Here is a 22,269-nt window from a genome sequence, read left to right as displayed (position 1 = left end):
GCGGGGTGGGCTTACCCGCATGCTCAGCTCTACTCAAGTCCCAATAAAATCAGTATATAAAGGAAATAATCCCTCAAGTAAAAGGACTGATTCCACTTTTGAGTATTTACTTGATATCATTAATAGCTTTGAGTCAAATCCTTACTTGAGCGTTAAAGTGTCTTTTGCATATACTCCTTTATTCGACCTTATGTATACGAAAGAAGCGTACAAGTTGTAGGCAGAAGAATCATTCGTCATAGCCCTATAGTTACCCTTCGGCAAAGAAGTGTCCGGTCTATTTGTGACAAAAATAATGAGTTTAAAGTTAGTTTTTATTTTTCAATATGACCTTCATTATTATTTCACTCAATAAATATGTAATTAAAATATTTAAGAATTAAGTAAAAATAATAATATTGTTGAAAATACACTTATTTATTTTTATATATAAGCAAATGCATTAAAAAAAACATTCCTCAATTAAATGGAGAACCCATTAATCTAGTTGTAAGAACAAATTATTGATATTTTCGGTCTTTATATATTTAATATGTTCCTATATATAGTTTACGACATGGCAGATGCTTTTGTCCTTACATGTAACTTTGGTATTTGGATGACTGGATGAGGACATTTATTTTTACACGTAACTTTGAAAGGATGATGACATTTCTCCACTTTGAATATTAGCGGCAGGGAGTTTTATGTTTTAACACGTTAGCTATTACGCACTACGACTTTGACGAGTGTTCATGATCAGTATTTCTGTATTCTGTAATCTGTACAGGCATTTTAAAAGTATAAAAATGTATAACTTAAAACGTCAGCTATTACGCATGACGAGTATCAATGACTAGTATTTTGTGTAGAAGTCAGCGTAAAACTATCATTTCTACTTTCCGTAAAGCAGTTGACTGAAGACGGCTTCTAGCAAGGATGAAGAAGTAGGGTACGGTTCACCTTTGAAGCTATTATGTAGTCTCTAACTATGGTTTAAACTAATGTTTTTCATGTTAATGTAATTAACATTTTTAATTTATAAGAAAAAATAATAATATTTAACTAAATGTTGCATGACAATTCATTGAGACCATAGTGTAATTTTAGATTATATAATAATTTATCCCTTTGGAATGTCTTTGATGTGTCTTCAAACCCACCAACTTTGACTAGTACGAGGTACCTCTCGAATTTCATACTTGCATTTCGATATATAGCCTCATACATAAGAGAAGGCAAATTATGCATATAAACTACAAACATTATTTCATCCAAGCCCTCTTGTCTCAACAAATTAATAATAATTAATCACACCCTTCGATCTTCGAGTCATCTAATAATAAATCTTTTGTTTCCCATCAACACTAGTTCATGCAAATTAATGGGTATCCCTCACTTTCTTTGTATACCATTTCCAGTTCAAGGACATGTGAACCCTCTTATGCAATTTTCTCTGCTTTTGGTTAAACATGGTTGCAAGGTCACTTTTGTACACACTGAGTTCAGCCTCAAACGAACAAAGACTTCTGGTGCTGACAACCTCGAGCATTCACAAGTAAAGTTGGTGACTCTTCCTGATGGTTTGGAGGCTGAAGATGACAGAAGTGATGTGACAAAACTTCTTTTGTCTATCAAAAGCAACATGCCTGCTTTGCTTCCAAAGCTCATAGAAGATATCAATGCCTTGGATGCTGACAATAAGATCACCTGTATTATTGTTACATTTAATATGGGTTGGCCTTTGGAAGTTGGCCACAAACTGGGAATCAAAGGAGCTCTTCTCTGTCCAGCATCTGCAACTTCCTTGGCTTCTGCTGCTTGCATCCCAAAGCTGATTCATGATGGCATTATTGATTCTCAAGGTAAATAATTTTTTTGTCAAAATTGTATTTTTAGTTCCTTATGCATTGTGATTGTGTGATTTTGATATCCTAAGTTTTTATTGAGTTAAATGAATCTTTAAAATTTTTCTCTTATTAATATATACAATCGGGTCACTCCATTCTAATTTCATTCAATTCTTAAATCAACACGACAATGAAGTCAATACAACTAGAACATCTTTTTAGGTTATTGTAATCTAAATATTGTGTTTTTTACTTAGTATATTTGGTTTACTTGTTGTTATGCCAGTTTGTCACGCCAATTAATTCCATTTAAGTATTGGATGGAATCATCACGGAAGAACTTAATTATAATGATATTGTTTGTGTTCCATTATTTCCCTTTGGCATTAATTAATTACAGGACTTCCCACCAAAACACAAGAAATTCAACTCTCTCCAAACATGCCTCTGATAGACACAGAAAACTTTCCATGGCGTGGCTTTAATAAGATCTTCTTTGACCATCTTGTGCAAGAGATGAAAACTTTGGAGTTAGGAGAGTGGTGGCTTTGCAACACTACTTATGATCTTGAGCCTGGAGCATTTTCCGTATCACCAAAGTTCCTACCCATTGGCCCATTGATGGAAAGTGACAACAGCAAAAGTGCATTTTGGGAAGAAGATACAACTTGCTTAGAGTGGTTAGATCAACAACCACCTCAATCTGTCATATATGTTTCCTTTGGCAGTTTGGCAGTAATGGATCCAAACCAATTTAAAGAATTAGCTCTTGCACTTGATCTCCTTGACAAGCCTTTCATTTGGGTTGTACGTCCATGTAATGACAACAAGGAAAATGTTAATGCATACGCACATGATTTCCATGGAAGCAAAGGTAAAATAGTTGGTTGGGCACCCCAGAAGAAGATATTGAACCACCCTGCATTGGCTAGCTTCATTAGTCACTGTGGTTGGAATTCTACCCTAGAAGGTATATGTGCCGGTGTACCTTTCTTGTGTTGGCCATGCGCCACTGATCAATATCTTGACAAGTCATATATATGTGATGTGTGGAAGATTGGGCTTGGACTAGACAAGGATGAAAATGGAATAATTTCTAGGGAAGAGATAAGGAAGAAGGTGGATCAACTGCTTGTTGATGAAGACATCAAAGCTAGGTCATTGAAATTGAAAGACATGACCATAAATAACATACTAGAAGGTGGTCAGTCATCAAAGAATCTCAACTTCTTTATGGATTGGGCGAAGTAATTATGCTTAATTTGGTTCTATATTGAAAAGTCATGTGTAATTTCTACATGTAAGAATTTAATTTCTATGTAGATCTTAATGTAATCTATTTAAAAATTAATAAGCTTTATTATATGCAATGATTTTTAGTTTTATGAAATTATAATAGGAGTATGTGAGTCATTTTGGGTTAGGTTTGATAAAACTTATGATCCATTCTAATTAAATTTGAAAGAGTTGTTTTGAGTAAATTTTTAATATCTAATCCAAATTAATTGGTTTTTTTAAACAGATTGAGTTAGATTTACTAGTTAAAATATTTAATAAAATTTATATATTATTTTTTAAAATATAATATTTTATAAGCTAAATTTTTTTATTTAATGAAATATCAAATAGAATACTTATAACTGTTATTATGTAGTCAAATGGTGAAAAAAGATGAAAAAATCACATTGTTATGATGTATTATCATCATATATAGACTACCATACTATTCCCTTTGATCTTGATTATAAGAAGAAAAACTTTACACTTATTAAAAAAATTAGTTAACTATATTAAATCATGTCATGTCCAATTAAAAAAAACTTCACACTTATTAAGAAAATTATTTAACTTCACACTTATTTAAAAAATTAGTTTCTTTGTAACTTGATATCAAACATAAAAAAGTCTTTGACCTCATTAAAAAATGATATTTTTGAGAGAGTTTCATTAAATAAGACATAAGTAATTAAAATTTATTTATATTTGAGACCCAAAAGTAAGGGATTTTGTTGCTTATATTTGAAATTAAATGAAATTATATTAAACATGATTTAAAAATTGAAATATAATAAATAAATTTAATAACCACACTCACGGAGCCTTAAAAAACTAAAGCTATTAGAGCATTTTGAAAATTCTAATGTTCTCTAATAATTAAATGAGTAATACAAATAAAACTTTAACTAAATCTAAAATAGTTTGAAATAAATTAAATAAAAATTAAAAGAGATATTTTTAAAATCAAATGGCAGTTAAAATCCTAATTTCGTAAAAGTAACCGAATAAAAACGTGAGAACTGAAAAAAAAGAAGATAATGTCACTCTTACTAAGTATGATAGTAATAGTAATTGATATTAAAAAAATTTAATAATAATAATAATAATAATAATAATAATAATAATAATAATAATAATAATAATAATAATAATAATAATAATATCTAGACATATAAAAATATGTGACTCAACCAAAAACTCAATGGATTGAAAAGAATTAGATAAGATTTGATTCAATGCAAAAAATACTAAATCCAATTTTGCGTCCATTCAAGTTCGTGAGTAATTGATAACCATGAACATTCCTAAATTATAATAGTGATATTTTTTTCTCTATTTAAAGGATTTCGAAACTGGGCTGTAAGTGTTGTTGTTGGTTCCATTTTTCGTTCTTAGTGGTTCTATTTTTCTTCATTTTTCGTCGTTCATGGTTCTTCATTTTTCGTTGTAGAGACCAACTACTTGCAACTGGTTCGAGTGACTTAATGGTAGAAGGCATGCTACTGATAATGCTCATGCCAGTCAAGGCACTCTGAATGAAAGCCAAGCTATTGGTCATAATCATGGCACCCAATTTGACCCAATGACAACATAACACGTGTTGGGCTTCAGTTGCAAAAGAAATCGACTTACGTGGAAAGTCAAGATATACGTAAGATCAAACTTGACCAAACTTTTCTCCCCCCCCCCCCCCAAAAAATATCACACATGAAATTATAAGATGACAAATATACAAATTATTTTACGAAGATGAAAAAGTGTAATTTAGGTACTTTATAGGGACAAAAGATATATTTACTGGCTATTTTTTAGTGTTTCGGTAATACTGGTATTGTTACGTTCATACCCTCCACAGTTCAAATTATGCAAATTTTAATTGTGATAAACATTTAATTAAAAAGTGAATTTGTTCGGTGTTTGCACTACCAGAAAAGCCTAAATAGTTATTATATATAAAAAAGCCCAAATAGCCGCCGAAACTGTTTAGTTCGCAAAAGTCATTGTTTGGCTACCGATTTAGAGACCAAGTCAAAATACACCATTTTTAGAATTAGCGACTAAGTTAGAGACCAAAATTAGTCACGGAAGCCGTAATCGCTAAATCAGTTTCTATAGAATTAATCAAATGAAGTGTATTTTATAAAGAGAAATAGCTATATATGTATAAAAAATTGATACATGTTTCAAAGAAGCTTAAATAATATTCTTTTTTACTTCTTATATGATATAAAATAATTTTTATATAATAATACTAAATTATTTCAGCTTAACGTTTTTAAAAGAAAATAAAAGTTGTGTGTCTGTTATGAAATTAAAGATAGTCAATTAAAATAATTAAATTTTTAAAGAAATTTAACATATTTAAAGAATTATTTGTTTAACTTTCATCAATGATATTTAATTATATTTTTTAAAAAAAATATAAAAATAATATATATTATGCTTAACTAATTTCCTTTTTATGGATTGAAGTTAAATAATGTTAACTACTGTTTTAGTCTTTAAATTTGAGGTGTGTCTTTTTAGTTTCCATAATTTTTATTTTATTTTTTAATTGTTTGAATTTGTATTTCAAAACTATCAGAAAGTACTAAAAAATCACAAAGTGTTAAAAACTATAATAAAATGTCAATTTATCATTTCAGACACAAAAAAAATATTTTGTCAAAATTCAGGATAAAAAATATTTTTAATTTTTAAGTATTAAAAAAAAACACCCCAAATTCATGCATTAAACCGTTTGAGATGCTATTGATCAACTGTAGGGTGTAACCAATATTTTGGTATGATCAATTATAAGATTGAAGAGCGATGCAAGTTTAAACATTTTTATTTATAGCAAAAATAATTGAAAAATCTCAACCACTAAAAATTTTACATACAGAAAATTCATTTTCAAAATATATAGATTGATTTAAGTTATTAATTTTGTAAACAATTTTACTTTCAACTGATGTATTAGTTTTTATGTCATAATAGTACTGAATTATTAATTCTTTTAATACTCTTAGTGATAAAAAACTACATTTAATTTTTTTAATTCAATTATATGTAAATTGTAAGTACATTCAGATTCTATAATTTTTTAATTAATTAATACCCGTGCGTTGCACACGGGAGGAAACAATACTATAATATATTGAACTTGCTCGTGGCGTGATCATTTATTTGCTCATACGTACAATCTTATAATTATAACCTTGAAGAATCTCTTACAGTTAGTCTTACGTCCAGTGTTGTCCTAATTTAATGATGAAACGACTTTCATTTTGGAAGAGGACAGATATAACACACAAACTAGAATATCAAGTTTCTTTATGGATAAATAACTATATCTTGATGTTCAAATAGTGGAATTTTTATCCTACAGAGGGATATTGCAGGAACATGCATCAAGGGATTTTCTTAAAATAGTTATAGCAAAGTTTTTTATTTTTTTAAAGAAGATCACATTCTTACATTTTTAATATATTTTTTAGATTTGTGGTCATGCGTTTGCCGATCCTGTATCAGGTGTGCCAGTCAAGATTGGCTGCGCTCTTGATCTTCTAGGTCAAATTCAGTGAACTTGTCTGTCACCGCATTCTCTTTCTTCCCTCAATAACAGCAAAACCATCTCTAATCATAGAGTTTTAGTCCCATCCTCCCACCTAAGGAAAAACGAAAGGAAGATAAAAATTGGAAAAAAGAACACTAATAGGAAAAAAAACGTCTCATAGTCAAGAATTCCTCAATCTCTATCCGCGCAGCATCAATTTAAATGCGTTCAAAGTGTAACTTATACTGCTACTAATTAATTAGAAATTATAATATTAATTATTAAAAAAGACATAGTATATTAAAATGGTTTAATATTAAAATTGATCCTCATAATTTGCTTATTTCATTAAATCCGTCCCCTATTTTTTAATTCACTGTCCGAGTTTTCTTATATTTTAAAATTTATTATTTGATCGTAGATTAGTCGTTGACTGTTAAATTATTAATGTTGATTAGACTAGAAAGTTGATTAATATTTAAAAAAAAAATAATAACTTTAATAAAAAATACTTGAGAAAGACTAAAATTATGATCCTTGGACTGAAATATTTGATTCAAAATATAATATTAATATAGGTTTTGTACGAAAATAATTCAAAATTCAAATTTTATTCTTTTTAATTTATTATATTTTTATAATCTCATATATATTTTTTATTACATTATTCAAAATTTAATAACATTAATATCTTAATATAGATAAAAAATGTTGTCACTAAATCATAAGTATTATTTTAAAAGATAAATATAATATATAAAATAAAAATAAGACTTATATAAATATACATATTCTAATTTATGTGAAAATAAAATTTAATCTTATATATTATATTTTAAAAGATAATATATGAGACTATAAAAATATAATAAATTAAAAAAAATTAAATTTTGAATTATTTTGGCATAAACCCTATATTAATATTATATTTTGTACCAAATATTCAAATGAATACTTGGGTGTAGTGGTAAAAGAGCATGTTTCTCAATCCAATGACCATGGTTCTAGTAATTTTTTAGTCCTTTCTTAGTATCCCTCATTCTCTTCTTCTTCTCTTGTTCCTTTCACTCCATTTCGATGGTGAGCACCTGGGCCGCCGGCGACACAATTTTCATTTGATTATTTTCTTTCGCTACGTTGTTCAAGCTTTTCTTTTCTTCGTCACGCGTCTTTGTTATTTTTTTTCTTCCTTTCGAAAAATCTGGCGAGATTGCGGTGCCTCCGTCCATGCCACCGCCGCTATCTCGTGGTAGCTTCATGCCTTTGGGCCCTTCGTCGGTGGCGTTAAGGGCGCTATCGCCTTCGTTTTTTTTTGTTACTTTTCTCTCTTTCTTGTTTGCACCACTGCGAAACCTCCACCGTCGTCACGTTGCCCCTATGGCGGTCTCGTATTGTCAGGCCCTGTACTAGCAGTGCCAGGGGCGACGCACCACCCTCCGTGGTGGTTTCCCCTTTGGTCGCGCCGTTTTTTGCATGAGGCAACAAGGGTTTTCCAACCCCATTGCATAATCATAGGTTGGGCCGAGTCGTCTTGACCCAGTTCCAAAACCCAACCATTAAAAACAAAAACATCAAAAAAAGGAACAACAACAACAACAATTGTTGTTTACACCTAATTGGTTAATACATGCACCCCTTTTCCGTTTTGGGCCTAGCCCCTTTTTTGCAAAATCTGAAATAAAATGGAAACGTTATTAGCACCTCATTTTTTACAACATGAACCTTTTTTTTTTTATGTTTTTAGCCTAGCCCGTTTTTTGGCAAAATCTGAAAAAATAGAAACGTTATTCATATCCCGTCTTCAATACATACACCTCCATTCATTTTGGGCCTAGTCCTTTTTTGCAAAACCTGAAATAAAATGGAAACGTTATTTACACCCGCTTTTTTAACACATACACCTTTTTCATTTTGGGTCCAACCCTTTTTGCTAGGTCCAAAACAAAATAAAACTGATAGTTATATCCCCTTCTTTATATGTGCACCTTTGTCACTTAGGATGGTGGCTAGGCCCGCCATGTCTACACTCCATCAGTGTTGATTAAGTCCAAGTCAACCCTTTGAATTTGAAAAAAAAAACAAAAATAAGTATAAATATTAGTGGGTAGATCTTTATTTTATTTTATTTCTTTATTGTCTCTATCGCTTATTTTATTCTTCAATGTGATTTTCTTTTTATCATTGCCTAACTAGTTAGTTTAATTAATAACACATTTTAAATATCTCGTTATTCTTTTTTATTTCCTCACATGTTTTAATCTCACATCCTTAATTACTAAGAGTACTCCCTACTTCTATTTTATCCCTTTCTATTCTCATTCTATTTATCTGATTTCGTAGCAATATGCCAATTATTTATTTATTTTTTCAAATCTGCATTAGCATTCTTTAGTACACGCTTATACTATGTGCACTCCATGTTGGGTCTCCAACTTGCTTGGTGGTGTTTCAATAACATGTGAGTAAATTTTGTGAATGACATTCTGGGTCTCCAACTTGCTTGAGTTCACACAGTTTATCATAAAACTAAAGTCTTTTCTAAAAATGGTAACATCCTTAAATAAATGTTGGTGGCGACTTCCCAAGTTTTTCATTTTTTGGAAAACAATTTATTTATTTATCTAAATATTTTATTCGTCGTCCCATTGTGGCCCACATTGCGACAGATGGCGACTCCACTGGGGACTTGTTAGAGAGTTAAGCCATTTGATCGAGTGTGCAATTTTACCGTGACATTTTCTTTATTCTCTTTTATCATTATGTTGTGCTCTTGTTCATTATTGTTTCATTCCACAATCGTTCTTTTTGTGGTTTTTCTTTGATCTTGTTTCTTTTATTCTTTGTTTCGCTTATGCTTGTATATAACCTTTGCTACGTTGTTACTTCTTGGTGTGTATCCTTGTATCTATTACCTTCGTAGTTAGAAGTGAATTGTGTCATTGAATCCTAGGGTAGACGACATGCGCTATACTTGTTGTATATGTCTGGGAATTTTCTAGTAGTTTTGTAGGTAGGGTTGGGTAATTCTTATGTTGCTCCGTTCACATATGACACCTATACTTTTTGTACACACTTTGAGATATTGGGCCCTATACCTGGGTCTGTGTGAGCTATAGGGAGTGGAGGTCGATATGTGATCATGTTGGGTCTCCGACTCGCTTGATGACAATGAAACCTCATCTAGAGTTTTCCTCTTTTGGTGAGGCATTGCCGCTGGTAGTCCCTATCGCCGTAGTGTTGTTACCTAAGAGGATGATATCTCTAGAGGCCGGTGAGGTTACATGGAACTACCCTTGGAAGTTGCCACTAGATACTGGAATTTTAGACCCTTTTTGTTAGGTTCCTGAATTAGGGACATGGAGTAAACTCACCCTGTTTTATTTCCTTGATCGCATCATGCATCTCTTCATGGCATCATGATAAACATATCATTCTTGCATTCATTAGTTATCATATTAATTCATGCACCACATTTGTATAAGTCATTGCATTTCCATACATATTCATTTAGCATGTTTTTTTGTTCAGACAATTACATACATTTTGTTGTCATCATTTGCATGTTATGTTCACTCATGCATAGTCCTACCATATAGTTGTTCATGCCTTGCACCTCTTCATCGCCAAAAAGTCACAATGAAGCGTGAAAGTTTACACCGCGTTCTTAGTTACATGTGTTGGGTACCATGGTGATAGCTATAAATAAACCATGTCAGGGTTATACAGTTTTTTCTCCTGAAAATGATTGAAAATCACATGAACATGATACCTAATGCATTGTTGACACGAAAAGTGGTCTTTCGGGAGTCTTGTGTCAATCTCATAAATACATTTGTCATGAATAACATAAGTATGCCCTGATCATTCACCTCTATGATAGGTTACTGAAGTATTGACAATCAAAATTTATATTCCTTAGATCATGGGGTCGAACCAAGCACAGTCTTTTAAGAAAGAATTTTATCTAGTCAAGGTCAAAGTATGGAAGTAGCCAACTTGTGAAAGTTAGGGCAGAAGATGGATCGGGTTTACATAGCCTTTTTGACTACTGCCAACACATGATTGAGCTAATGACTTACAAAATTAGGAATAACTTATGTGCCTGTGTTTTATTTCCAGTTGCACTTTGACTCTGATGGGATGCAATGAACAACTTGTTTTAATGAAAATTAGAGTTGATTCGACCCTATGTTCTATTGAGTGTTCTGTGTAAAATTCACATGCATTCATGCTTATTTGTTTTCCACATTGGTATGCATTGCTCATTACATTCTTTCCTTGAAATCAGAAAAAAAAGTAAGCATTGTGCTAAGAAAGAAAGACTATGCTTTACGACACCCTTACCAGACACGTGCCAAGGCAAGGATAGTGAGTGACATAGAGCAAGTACAAGAGCAGATGAAGGCTGATATGGAGGCTATGAAGAAGCAGATGCTAAAGATGTTGCTAGTATTGCTACTCAGAGGGACTCGATTCACCCGTCCGGGTTCAATTAAGAGAGTTGTCCAGTTTCAGATGTAGTAGGTCAAGGAGGCGAGGCAGGGACAAATGCATATGGGCCTCATTATGTCCAGGTCCAGAGTAAGTATTCTTTTCCACCATATGGTTTGCCTCCTAATTATATACCTCCTACTGTTGTATACGCTCCTGGTGAGAATATCGGTAACTCTGCACCCTATTCATTGAGAATCAACAACCCCAACCCAATCATACTCATGCCTATGTCTCTCAACCTATGGGGGAAACACATGAAGCTTCCTAGGACCACACTCTGACCGGTTTCGAGATTTATCTAGGATATACCACTAAAGGGTCTACGTTTTCTAGTGTCCCCATTCCAAATGTTGCGAGAGCCCCTCAGTATCGACCACTATCACAACCCTTACATCTTGTGATGGAAGGAGGACTTCCTGTTATAGTTGAAAAGAAAAAATTTGATCATATAGAGGAAAGGCTAAGGGCCATTGAATGAGGAGGAAATTATGGCTTTACTAACATGTCAGAATTATGCTTGGTACCCGACGTGGTTATTTCTCTGAAGTTCAAGGTGCCAGAATTTGATAAGTACAAAGGAACCACTTGTCTAAAGAATCTCCTAAAAATGTATTACAGGAAAATGAGGGCATATGCAAAAGATGAAAAGCTGCTAATGCATTTCTTCCAAGAGAGTCTTGTTGGGGCAGCTATTACTTGGTATACTAACCTGGAACCTTCCTGGATTTGCTCCTGGAAGAACCTAATGGATTCCTTCATTAGGCAGTATCAGTATAACTCTGATATGGCTCCATATAGAATGCAACTACAAAATATGTGCAAGAGAGACAATGAATCTTTCAAAGAATACGCTCAAAGGTGGAGGGATTTGTCAGCTCAAGTAGTGCCCCTAATGACAGAGAGAAAGATGATAACAATGAAAATGGACACACTGCCGGCGTTCTACTATGAGAAAATGGTAGGTTACATGCCTTTGAGTTTTGCATATATAGTATTTGCTGGCGAGAGACTTGAAGCAGGTCTGAGGAAAAGGAAATTTAATTATGTTGCTTCTATGAATCTTGGTAATTTGGGACCAGGGAGAAGTGGTGAGAGGAAGAATGAGGGAGAACCTTATGTTGTAGCTATAGTTCCCGTGTGGCCAAACTTTCCACTAGCCCTTTATAATCCCATGTACTGATATCCTCCCTAGCAATATCACTACTCAACCACAAAGGCCATTACCCATCACCCTTCCAACCAAGAACACCCAATCAGCCACAAAGGCCACCCCTAAATCGGCCACAAAATCCACTCGCTGCAAATCCAAGACCAAACACCACCCTTAATACCAACCAAAACACCAGCCAGAAAAGGAATTTCCCAGGAAAAAAGCCTGTAGAATTCAGTCCAATTCTGATGTCATAGGTTAACTTACTCCCGTATTTGCTCAATAATGCAATGGTATCCATAAGCCCAGCAAAAATCCCTCAACCACCATTTTCCCGAGGATACAACTTGAATGTGGCATGTGCTTATCATGGGGGAGTTCCGAGGTATTCCATTGACCATTGTATGACCTTGAAACATAAGGTGCAAAGTTTGATTGATGCAGACTGGATGAGATTTGAGGAGCATAATCGCTTGTGAATTTTGACATCATCAAGTGGTACTACGCATGATGCTTGGGGCAATTTGAAGGTTGCTGTTGGATGTCTCCAAGGACTCATTAGGCTTCTCATGTTTATGCTATTACTGTAAGCAACAGTCACAATGCTAATAATATGGACGGATTTGATGCCATTATCTCTCATTCTCTCACAATTACATCTTTGCATATTTAGTTAACCGTCATTGGAATATGAATGTATTTCGCTAGCTTGTTTGCTCAAGTGACATGCACTCCAGAGTTAATTTTCAAGTCTGCCCAATTAGAAATGACACGTTCTACACATTTGGTGGCAGTGCCATAAGCAACAAGTAAAATTGAATAAACATTTGATTAACTGTGTTTCAAATCAATAAATAATAAGTATAGACATTCATACGACTTCATCTTATCTTTCTTAAAAGTTTTGTGAAGAGTAAAAGTCATTTGGCTTAATCTGTCAATTGAAAATCCTTTAAATATTTCTTGTCCTTGAAAACTCTTTTTCGAGAACTTGTGCAGTTTCTTTCATTTCTTCTTGCTACAAGGTCGTGAGAAATGACAACAGCAGATACCTCCGAACCCTACACTAAGGCAATAACAACACCATGCATGAGCTTCAAGCGAACTAAGGGGCATATAAGAAGTTCTCACTCGGTAGGTTGAAAACCTAAAAGAGAAGCCTAGGCAAAAGTTAGGGTAATAATAATAATAATAATAATAATAATAATAATAAATCCTGAGTAGGAACCATCACTCTAAATTGGTGGGAAGAGCAATGCAAACAACACATGCATGAGGTTTACTAAGCTCTAGGTTGGGCAACAATGAAATATATATAAGTAGAAAAAAATCCGTCAAAGGCAAGCAAAGCAAAAGGAGACAAAAGATCTCCAAATTTTAGAAGGAAGACACAAAAGTGCAATAAGGATTAAAGTATAAGACAAATGGAGTAGAGCCCAACCCAAAAAGTTGAAATGAATAAAAGTACAAGTAAGACTCTCAAGGTTCTTACCCAATATCACCCTTAAACACTCTTTAAGCCTCTCTGATCCTTTCATTCATAGCCCTCTTACCCCCTGACTACGTTACAAGCCCAATAAAGCCCATGTGAATCAATGAATGACTAATTTTGCTTGAGTTTGGATTCTGGAATAGAACCCGCACACGCTTGAAATTGTTAAAAAAAATAAAACAAAAAAAGATAAAGTCCCTAAGGTTTTCACCTGCATATTTGAGAAGAAAACTTATTTGACTAGTAGCTTGTGGAAGATGCCCAAAGACAATTGCGATAGTAGGGTACATCTGATGTTAGTCACTCATGCAGACTTCCTAGGGTTCCTTTCGAACCCAAGGGTAGTCTTTGTTATATAAATTCTTTCGGGATTAGCCCATGTCCTCAAGCTTTAGCAGGATTGACAGATCCATGGCATCTTTGTATGATCTTAAATTAGGAAAGTTTCACTTGGTCATATACCAAAGTGTAACAATCCATTGCCATCCTTCAATGGTGCACACGGTCGGTCCCAAAGCCTTATATTTCGTTGCTGTGCAGAATAATCAAAGTTTTTAAGTAAAAAAAGAAGGGAAGGGACAAACCCTAGGATCAATATTTCAGTTGATTGATGAAATGTCAAATGGCTCCATTGCCGTCATCCAAGATTGTCAAGTGATTAAATCAAACAAAATATACACTCTGAGGGAGTCCCCAAGAGATTTGCAAAAGATAGGATGAGGTTACATGAATTATCACATCTTGTAGAAAGAGACAATCAATCTGTGTTTAAAAAAAAACATAAAACATAAAACAAAAAACAAAAACAAAAAAGAAAAAAAGTATAATAAGAGAAGAAAAATGTCATGAACATTGCATAATTTTCATGATTCAAAACCTTTTGCATTGCATTGTTGCGTACAAAGCATACATTTACTGCATTTCAGGGCAAAGTTTGCATGCCTATGCATTCCAAAACTCATATGCTTCATATCATCCTATAAGGGCATAAATTTCTCTTTATATGCCAGTTTCCAAAATCCAATGCCTATCTTTTGAGTTTGGGATGAGTGGCTCTCTTAAAAGAGTCAACATCTTGCTTTCTTATAAGGTTGAGCCCTTGGGTACTAGTACCTATTGGTATGTTTCACAGGACTCAATGTCCTTTGCTTTACTTTTTGTTAGACATGTGGCCTCAGAAATCTTAAGAAGGGGTGAATTAATTTCTCACTAACAAAATTTTAACACCCTTCTAAAAGAAGAGATAGGCTCATAATGCAGAAGAAGTAGCAATCAATTTAATAATGTTCTTTAAACATGAAAGAAAAAATTGATTGCAACAAAATAAATGAGGTAAAGGAAAAGAGAATGCAAACACAATTTTATACTAGTTCGACAAATTTCGTGCCTACATCCAGTACTCAAGCAACTCACTTGAGATTTTCCATTCCCTTTGTAAAAATCCGTTTACAAAGTCTGAACCACACAGAGACAACCCATCCCTTGTGTTTAGGAATCCTTACAACTTAAGAGACCCTCAGTCCCTAAATCAATCTCTTTGAATTAGAAGAAACAAAGAAGAATTCTCTCTTGAAGAGAAGGATATTACAATTGAAGTCCATGGATAAACTCTTAATGAATTTGTAAGTGTTTGTCCAAGAGTTTCTTTTGAGAGAATATTTGGCAATGAAGTTCTCTTGGAATATCTCTCTCATTTTCTTTTGAGAGGATAAGACATTTTGGACCAGCAAAAATCTCTCTTCAAAATTCGTGCCCAAGTCACCTATTTATAGGCCTTTGATGGCCATTCACAAATCCAATAAAAAGATGTGACTGCTGGCAGATTTTCTGAATTTTTGAATTCTTGACTTGGATCAAACTTGAGAAACGCTTATCTTTGGCATAATCAAAATCATGTATACATACATTCACACTTTTTTCATAGCACTCAATGTCCTCGCCTTTAAGTTTCATAGGACTCAATGTCTTTTGTTTTTTGTTTCATAGGACTCAACGTCCTTGCCTTTAAGTTTCACTGGACTCAATGTCCTTTGCTTAATGTTTCATAGGACTCAACATCATCTGTCTTTATGTTTTCATAGGACTCAACGTCCTTTGCCTTTTGTTTTCATAGGACTCAACGTCCTCGCCTTTAAGTTTCATAGGACTCAACGTCCTCTGTGTTTATGTTTCATATGACTCAATGTTCTCTGCCTTTATGTTTCACAAGACTCAACGTCCTTTGCCTTTTGTTTCCATAGGACTTAATGTCCTTGCCTTTATGTTTCATAGGACTTAATGTCCTTTGCCTTTATGTTTCATAGGACTCAACGTCATTTGTCTTTATGTTCCCAGACTCAACGTGCTCCGCCTTTATGTTTCATAGGACTCAACGTCCTTTGTCTTTATGTTTCATAGGACTCAACATCCCCTGTCTTTATGTTTCATAGGACTCAACGTCCTCTGTCTTTATGTTTTCATGGGACTCAACGTCCTCTATCTTTATGTTTTCATGGGACTCAACATCCTCTGTCTTTATATTTTCATGGGACTCAATGTCTTCTTTCTTTATGTTTTCATAGGACTCAATGTTCTCTGCCTTTATGTATCATATGACTCAATGCCATTTAATTTTTGTTTTAATAGGATTCACCGTCCTCGCCTTTAAGTTTCATAGGACTCAACATCCTCTGTCTTTATGTTTCATAGGACTTAACGTCCTCTGTATTTATGTTTCATAGGACTCAACATCCTCTGTCTTTATATTTTCATGGGACTCAACATCCTTTGTCTTTATGTTTTCATGGGACTCAATGTCTTCTTTCTTTATGTTTTCATAAGACTCAACGTCCTTTGTCTTTATGTTTCATAGGACTCAACGTCCCTTGTCTTTATGTTTTCATAGGACTCAATGTTCTCTGCCTTTATGTTTCATAGGACTGAACGCCATTTACTTTTTGTTTTTATAGATTTCAACGTCCTAGCCTTTAAGTTTCACGGGACTCAATGTCTTTTGCTTTATGTTTCATAGGACTCAACGTCCTCTACTTTATGTTTCAATGGACTCAATGTCCTTTGTCTTTATGTTTCATATTACTCAATGTCCTTTATCTTTATGTTTTCATAGGACTCAATGTTAAAGAAAAAAAGACCAGAAAGAAAAAAAGAGAAAGAAAACATTGAAGAAAAAGAAAAAAGAAGAAAGAAAACTGATTTTGTTACCCATTAGGTCAAGAAGAGGATAACACTGCATCAAAAAAGGAAAAAAAGGAAAGTTTGGGATGAATGGCATAGAGCAGCATGAATCCTGAGGGAGAGAATTAGCCAACAAAAGGGTGACACTTGGCATTGCTATCAGAGAATGGAGAGGGGTCTCCAGGTATCCCTCATTCTCTTCCCTACACTGTCTGTCTTTCCCTCATTTTTTTCTTTCTTTTCTCCTTTCGCTTTCCCTCTTTCTCTTCTTCTTCGCTTGTTCCTTTCACTCCATTTTTTTTTGCTTTATCTCGCTGGTGAGCACCTGGGCCGCCGGTGACACCTGCATAGACGATTTTCATTTGATTCTTTTATTTCGGTGCGTTGTTCAAGCGTTTTCTTTTCTTCGTCACGTGTCTTTGTTTTTTTGTTTTTTTTCTTCCTTTCGTCAACTCCAGCGAGGTCGCGGTGCCTCTATCCATGCTGCTGCCACCATTTGCCATTATCCGGTGGTAGCTTCGCGCCTTTGGGCCCTTCGCTGGTGGCATTAAGGACCCTATCACCTTCGTTTTTTTTGTTTCTTTTCTCTCTCTTTTTGTTTGCACAACCGCAAAAACCTCCATCGCCGTCACGCTGTTGCCGTCCATGTGGTGGTCTCGTATTGTCGTGCCCTGCACTAATAGTGTCGGGGGTGGCACGCCACCCTCCTTGGTGGTTTCCCCTTTGGCCGTGCAGTTTTCTGTGTAAGGCAATTAGGGTTTTCTAACCCTGTTGCATAATCATGGGTTGACCGAGTTGTCTTGACCTGATTCCAATCCAATCCTAAAAAAAAAAAAACAAAAAACATAAAAAAAAGAACAACAACAATTATTGTTTATACCCATTTGTTAATCCATGCACCCTTTTTCGTTTTGGGCCTATCCCTTTTCTGCAAAAACTGAAATATAATGGAAATGTTATTTACACCAATTTTTTAATGCATGCACCTTTTTTATGTTTTGGGTCTAACCCATTTTTTGGCAAAATCTGAATAAAATAGAAACATTATCCATACCCATCTTTGATACATGCACCTTTTTTTTTTCGTTTTGGGCCTAGTCGTCTTTTGCATAACCTGAAATAAAATAAAAACGATTTTAAACCTTGTTCTTTAATACATGAACCTTTTTCATTTTAGGTCCAATATGTTTTTTTGTCCGAAACAAAATAAAACTGATGGTTATACCCCCTTCTTTATATGTGCACCCCTACCATTTAGGATGGTAACTAGGTCCACCATGTCAGCACTCTATCAATGTGGACTAAGTTCAAGTCAACTCATTGACTTTGAAAAAAACAAAAAAATTATAAATATTAGTGGGTAGATCTTTATTTTATTTTATTTCTTTATTGTCTCTATCATTTATATTATTTTTCAATGTGATTTTTTTATCAATGTCTAACTAGTTAGTTTAATTAATAATACATTGTAAATATCTCGTTATTCATTTTATTTCCTCTCATGTTTTAATCCCACATTCTTAATTACTAAGTGTATTCCTCATTTATATTATATCCCTTTGTATTCTCATTCTATTTATCTAATTTCGCAACACTATGTCAATTATTTATTTATTTTTCCAAATCCACATTAACATTCTTTAGTACACGCTTACACTATGTGCACTCCATGCTGGGTCTCCGACTTGCTCGGTGGTGTTTCAATAACGTGTGAGTAAATTTTGTGAATGATATGCTGGGTCTCCGACTTGCTTGAGTTCACAAAGTTTATCACAAAACAAAATTATTTTCTAAAAATGGTAACAATCTCAAATAAATAATCTCTCAATGTTGCACACACTCCATGTTGGGTCTCCAACTTGCTTGACAGTGCTTAAATAGAATATGAGTAAATTTTGTGAATGCCATGCTGGTTCTCCGACTTGCTTGACTTCACAAAATTTACCACAAAACCAATTTTTTTTTAAAAAAAACCCAACACACAATCTTTTTTTTTTACAAAGAACTACGTAAGTCTAATTTCCTCATTGCACTTGAGGATATGTAGGAGCGAAGACAAATCTCTCGTCGACCCCCAAAAAAATTTTTTTTTCAAATAAAATATAAAAAATTGATTTCCTTTTCTAAATAAAAAATAATATAACAAAATATAATTCATGTTTTCAAAGGAAAATAAATAATTAAAAGTCACTTTATTTTTAGCACACTCGATTAAAGGTTGTCGTCTTCATGACGAACATGTGGGGTGCTAACACCTTCCCCATACGTAAATGACTCCCAATTCTTTTTTTCTCAAATCGTAGACGATTCCTTATCCTTTGTTGATTTTTTATATTTTCCTAAATAAATGTTGGTAACGACTCTCCAAGTTTTTTATTTTTTGGAAAACAATTTATTTTTTATTTATCTAAATATTTTATTTCGCAATCCCATCGTGATCCAAGTTGCAACAAGATTCATTTCATTTCATAAAAATCTAAGTTCGAATCACACTATTGATGTAAATACTTTATTGATGGAGGATTGTAATTACCTTTTATCTAAGTGCACAGTGAAATGAATGGTAAGACATATTGAGAAATGAGACTTTGGGACCAAGTCACTTGAACTTTTTAGCACACAAACTCAATTAAATTTTAAGATATTATATAAACAAAGCAGGCTTCCTTTCTTGACCAATTCAACTAAACCACAACCATTAATTCACATAGTTTGTTTCTTGTCCCATTACCGATATTCAAAAGATGGGCATCCAACATGTGCTGGTTTTGCCATTTCCTGCTCAAGGGCATGTCAATCCTCTGATGCTCTTGTCAAAAAAACTAGCTGAACATGGCTTCAAAGTCACTTTTGTCAACACAGATTTCAACCACAAGAGAGTGTTGAGTGCAACAAATGAGGAGGGATCAGCAGTGAGATTAATCTCAATCCCAGATGGTTTAGGCCCTGAGGATGACAGAAATAACGTGGTCAATTTATGTTCGGAATCCTTAAGCAGTACCATGACTTCTGCCCTTGAGAAGGTCATAAAGGATATTGATGCACTTGATAGTGCTAGTGAGAAAATCACAGGTATAGTGGCTGATGTGAACATGGCATGGGCCTTGGAACTCACAGATAAGCTAGGAATCAAAGGTGCTGTCTTCTGCCCTGCTTCAGCAGCTGTTTTAGTCTTGGGTGAGAACATTCCAAACCTCATTCAAGATGGGATCATAAATACCGAAGGTAAGGCCATTTTTCCCTAAAATGAAACAAAAGTTTTATGTTTAATTTTCAATTAGACGTTAAATTTAGATCAAAATAATGAATCAGCGTCGACTATGAACCCTACCTTTTCCGCTACGTACCCGCTTAAATTTTCTATTTATTCTATTTAAATTTATTTATTTTTTGTTATAGAATGAATCTAGAATTATTAATTAATTTGTAGGGACGGAATTTTCTGTTTTTCTATTTTGGGACCAAATTGATGCAAGTAAATTAATACCAATTTTTACCAAAAGTATAATTAGGCTGAAAACATTTTTTTATTGAGACGGGCCAAATGCTCAAAAAAATTACTGAAAAATCAGACAATTTGGGATGCAATCTGAGAATCTTACAAATTTTCTGCACAATACCACAACCCCAGCACCTTGATGGCCTTAACTACAGCTTGGGAATCAACTTAAATAATCAGATTAGAATACTGTCTCTCTTGGTCTATAAGAAGACCTTGAAGAATTCTCCACAATTAAGCAATGAAAGCATTAGAAATACTATATGCCTGACATACCCCCCAAGATATCTCCCACATGCTGAGAAGTCATCCACAACCAGCCAACTGGGTATGCATTTTTGCAGCTCCATTTCTAAAGATATAAATTATAGAAAGTATGAAAACTTATCTTATCTACTATAGGCCATGACGCATTTATGCATAACATTCTGAATTTTGTGTATATATGTGTATTCAGAGCTGACACTTAATCTAGCCCTCACTGGTTGTCAATGCAGGGTTCCCGATTATAAAAGGGAAATTTCAACTATCCCCAGAAATGCCAATTATGGACACAGCTGACATTCCATGGTGCAGCTTAGGTGACCCAACCATGCACAAGGTTATATATAATCATGCGTCAAAGATTATACGATATTCACATTTAACAGATTGGTGGCTTGGAAACACCACAAGTGACCTTGAACCTGGTGCTATATCTTTGTCTCCAAAGATCCTACCAATTGGTCCACTCATAGGGAGTGGTAATGACATTAGATCATTGGGGCAATTCTGGGAAGAAGACGTCTCTTGCTTGACCTGGCTTGATCAACAACCACCTTGTTCTGTCATATACGTTGCCTTTGGTAGCTCTACTATTTTTGACCCTCATCAACTCAAGGAACTAGCTCTTGGACTTGACCTCACAAACAGGCCTTTTCTGTGGGTTGTTCGTGAGGATGCCAGTGGAAGCACCAAAATCACATACCCAGATGAATTCCAAGGCACTTGTGGTAAAATTGTTAAATGGGCACCTCAACAAAAGGTGTTAAGCCACCCTGCAATAGCTTGTTTTATTAGTCACTGTGGTTGGAATTCTACCTTGGAAGGTGTGTCCAATGGGGTACCTTTCTTGTGTTGGCCATATTATACTGACCAATTAGTTGACAAGGCTTACATTTGTGATATGTGGAAGGTGGGTTTGGGATTCGATTTGGATGACAAAGGGCTGATATCACGTTGGGAGATAAAGAAGAAAGTAGACCAAATCCTTGGAGATGAGAACATAAGGGGAAGGTCTCAAAAACTGAAGGAAATGGTTCTAAGTAACATTGCAGAAGGGGGACAATCCTATGAGAATTTTAACAAGTTTGTGGAGTGGCTCAAGGAATAAAAATGTATTTGTTGATGCTCTGATGTTGTGAACAATGTTTATGATGTTCCTGAAAAATATTGAACATTTAAATTTAGCTACCTGATATAGGCAATAAATTAGAATTCATGTTATCAAAACCTCCTTAATTAGTATTAGGTGACAACCATAACAAAACTAAACAATCAAATAATTTGTTGTTGTTGAGCAACAATTTGTATCTAGTTTGAATTATTTCACATGGAAGGAGAAGAATGAGTTTTCAGAGCAAATAATTTGAAAGCCAGTTATTGGGAGATTAACATATTCAAAAACTTAAAATTGCTAAATACATTTATCATTGATCATTAGAAAATTGGCTTTCACTGCATGAATTATTGGGAGATATTTGCGGATGAGATGGGCATCCCTCACTTCTTTCTTATTCCATACCCAACACTAGGACATGTAAATAGAGGGAATTT

General features: G+C 34.1%; 2 protein-coding genes across 2 annotated transcripts; both read left to right on the top strand.

Annotated features, from left to right (window-relative positions):
- Positions 1-1,218: 1,218 nt before the first annotated feature.
- Positions 1,219-3,219, top strand: LOC114422805 (UDP-glycosyltransferase 83A1-like). Its single transcript, XM_028389338.1, has 2 exons — positions 1,219-1,844; positions 2,230-3,219. Exons 1-2 carry the CDS (start codon positions 1,364-1,366, stop codon positions 3,078-3,080), a joined length of 1,332 nt encoding a protein of 443 aa, XP_028245139.1. The 5' UTR covers positions 1,219-1,363; the 3' UTR covers positions 3,081-3,219.
- A 16,413-nt stretch (positions 3,220-19,632) lies between these two features.
- On the top strand, positions 19,633-22,029 carry LOC114422700 (UDP-glycosyltransferase 83A1-like). The gene is made up of 2 exons (XM_028389181.1): positions 19,633-20,180; positions 20,952-22,029. Exons 1-2 carry the CDS (start codon positions 19,700-19,702, stop codon positions 21,824-21,826), a joined length of 1,356 nt encoding a protein of 451 aa, XP_028244982.1. The 5' UTR covers positions 19,633-19,699; the 3' UTR covers positions 21,827-22,029.
- Positions 22,030-22,269: the final 240 nt, after the last annotated feature.

Source organism: Glycine soja, chromosome 8 (assembly GCF_004193775.1).
Source record: "Glycine soja cultivar W05 chromosome 8, ASM419377v2, whole genome shotgun sequence".
Taxonomy (NCBI): Eukaryota; Viridiplantae; Streptophyta; class Magnoliopsida; order Fabales; family Fabaceae; genus Glycine; species Glycine soja.
This window is presented reverse-complemented; position numbering and strand designations above follow the sequence as displayed.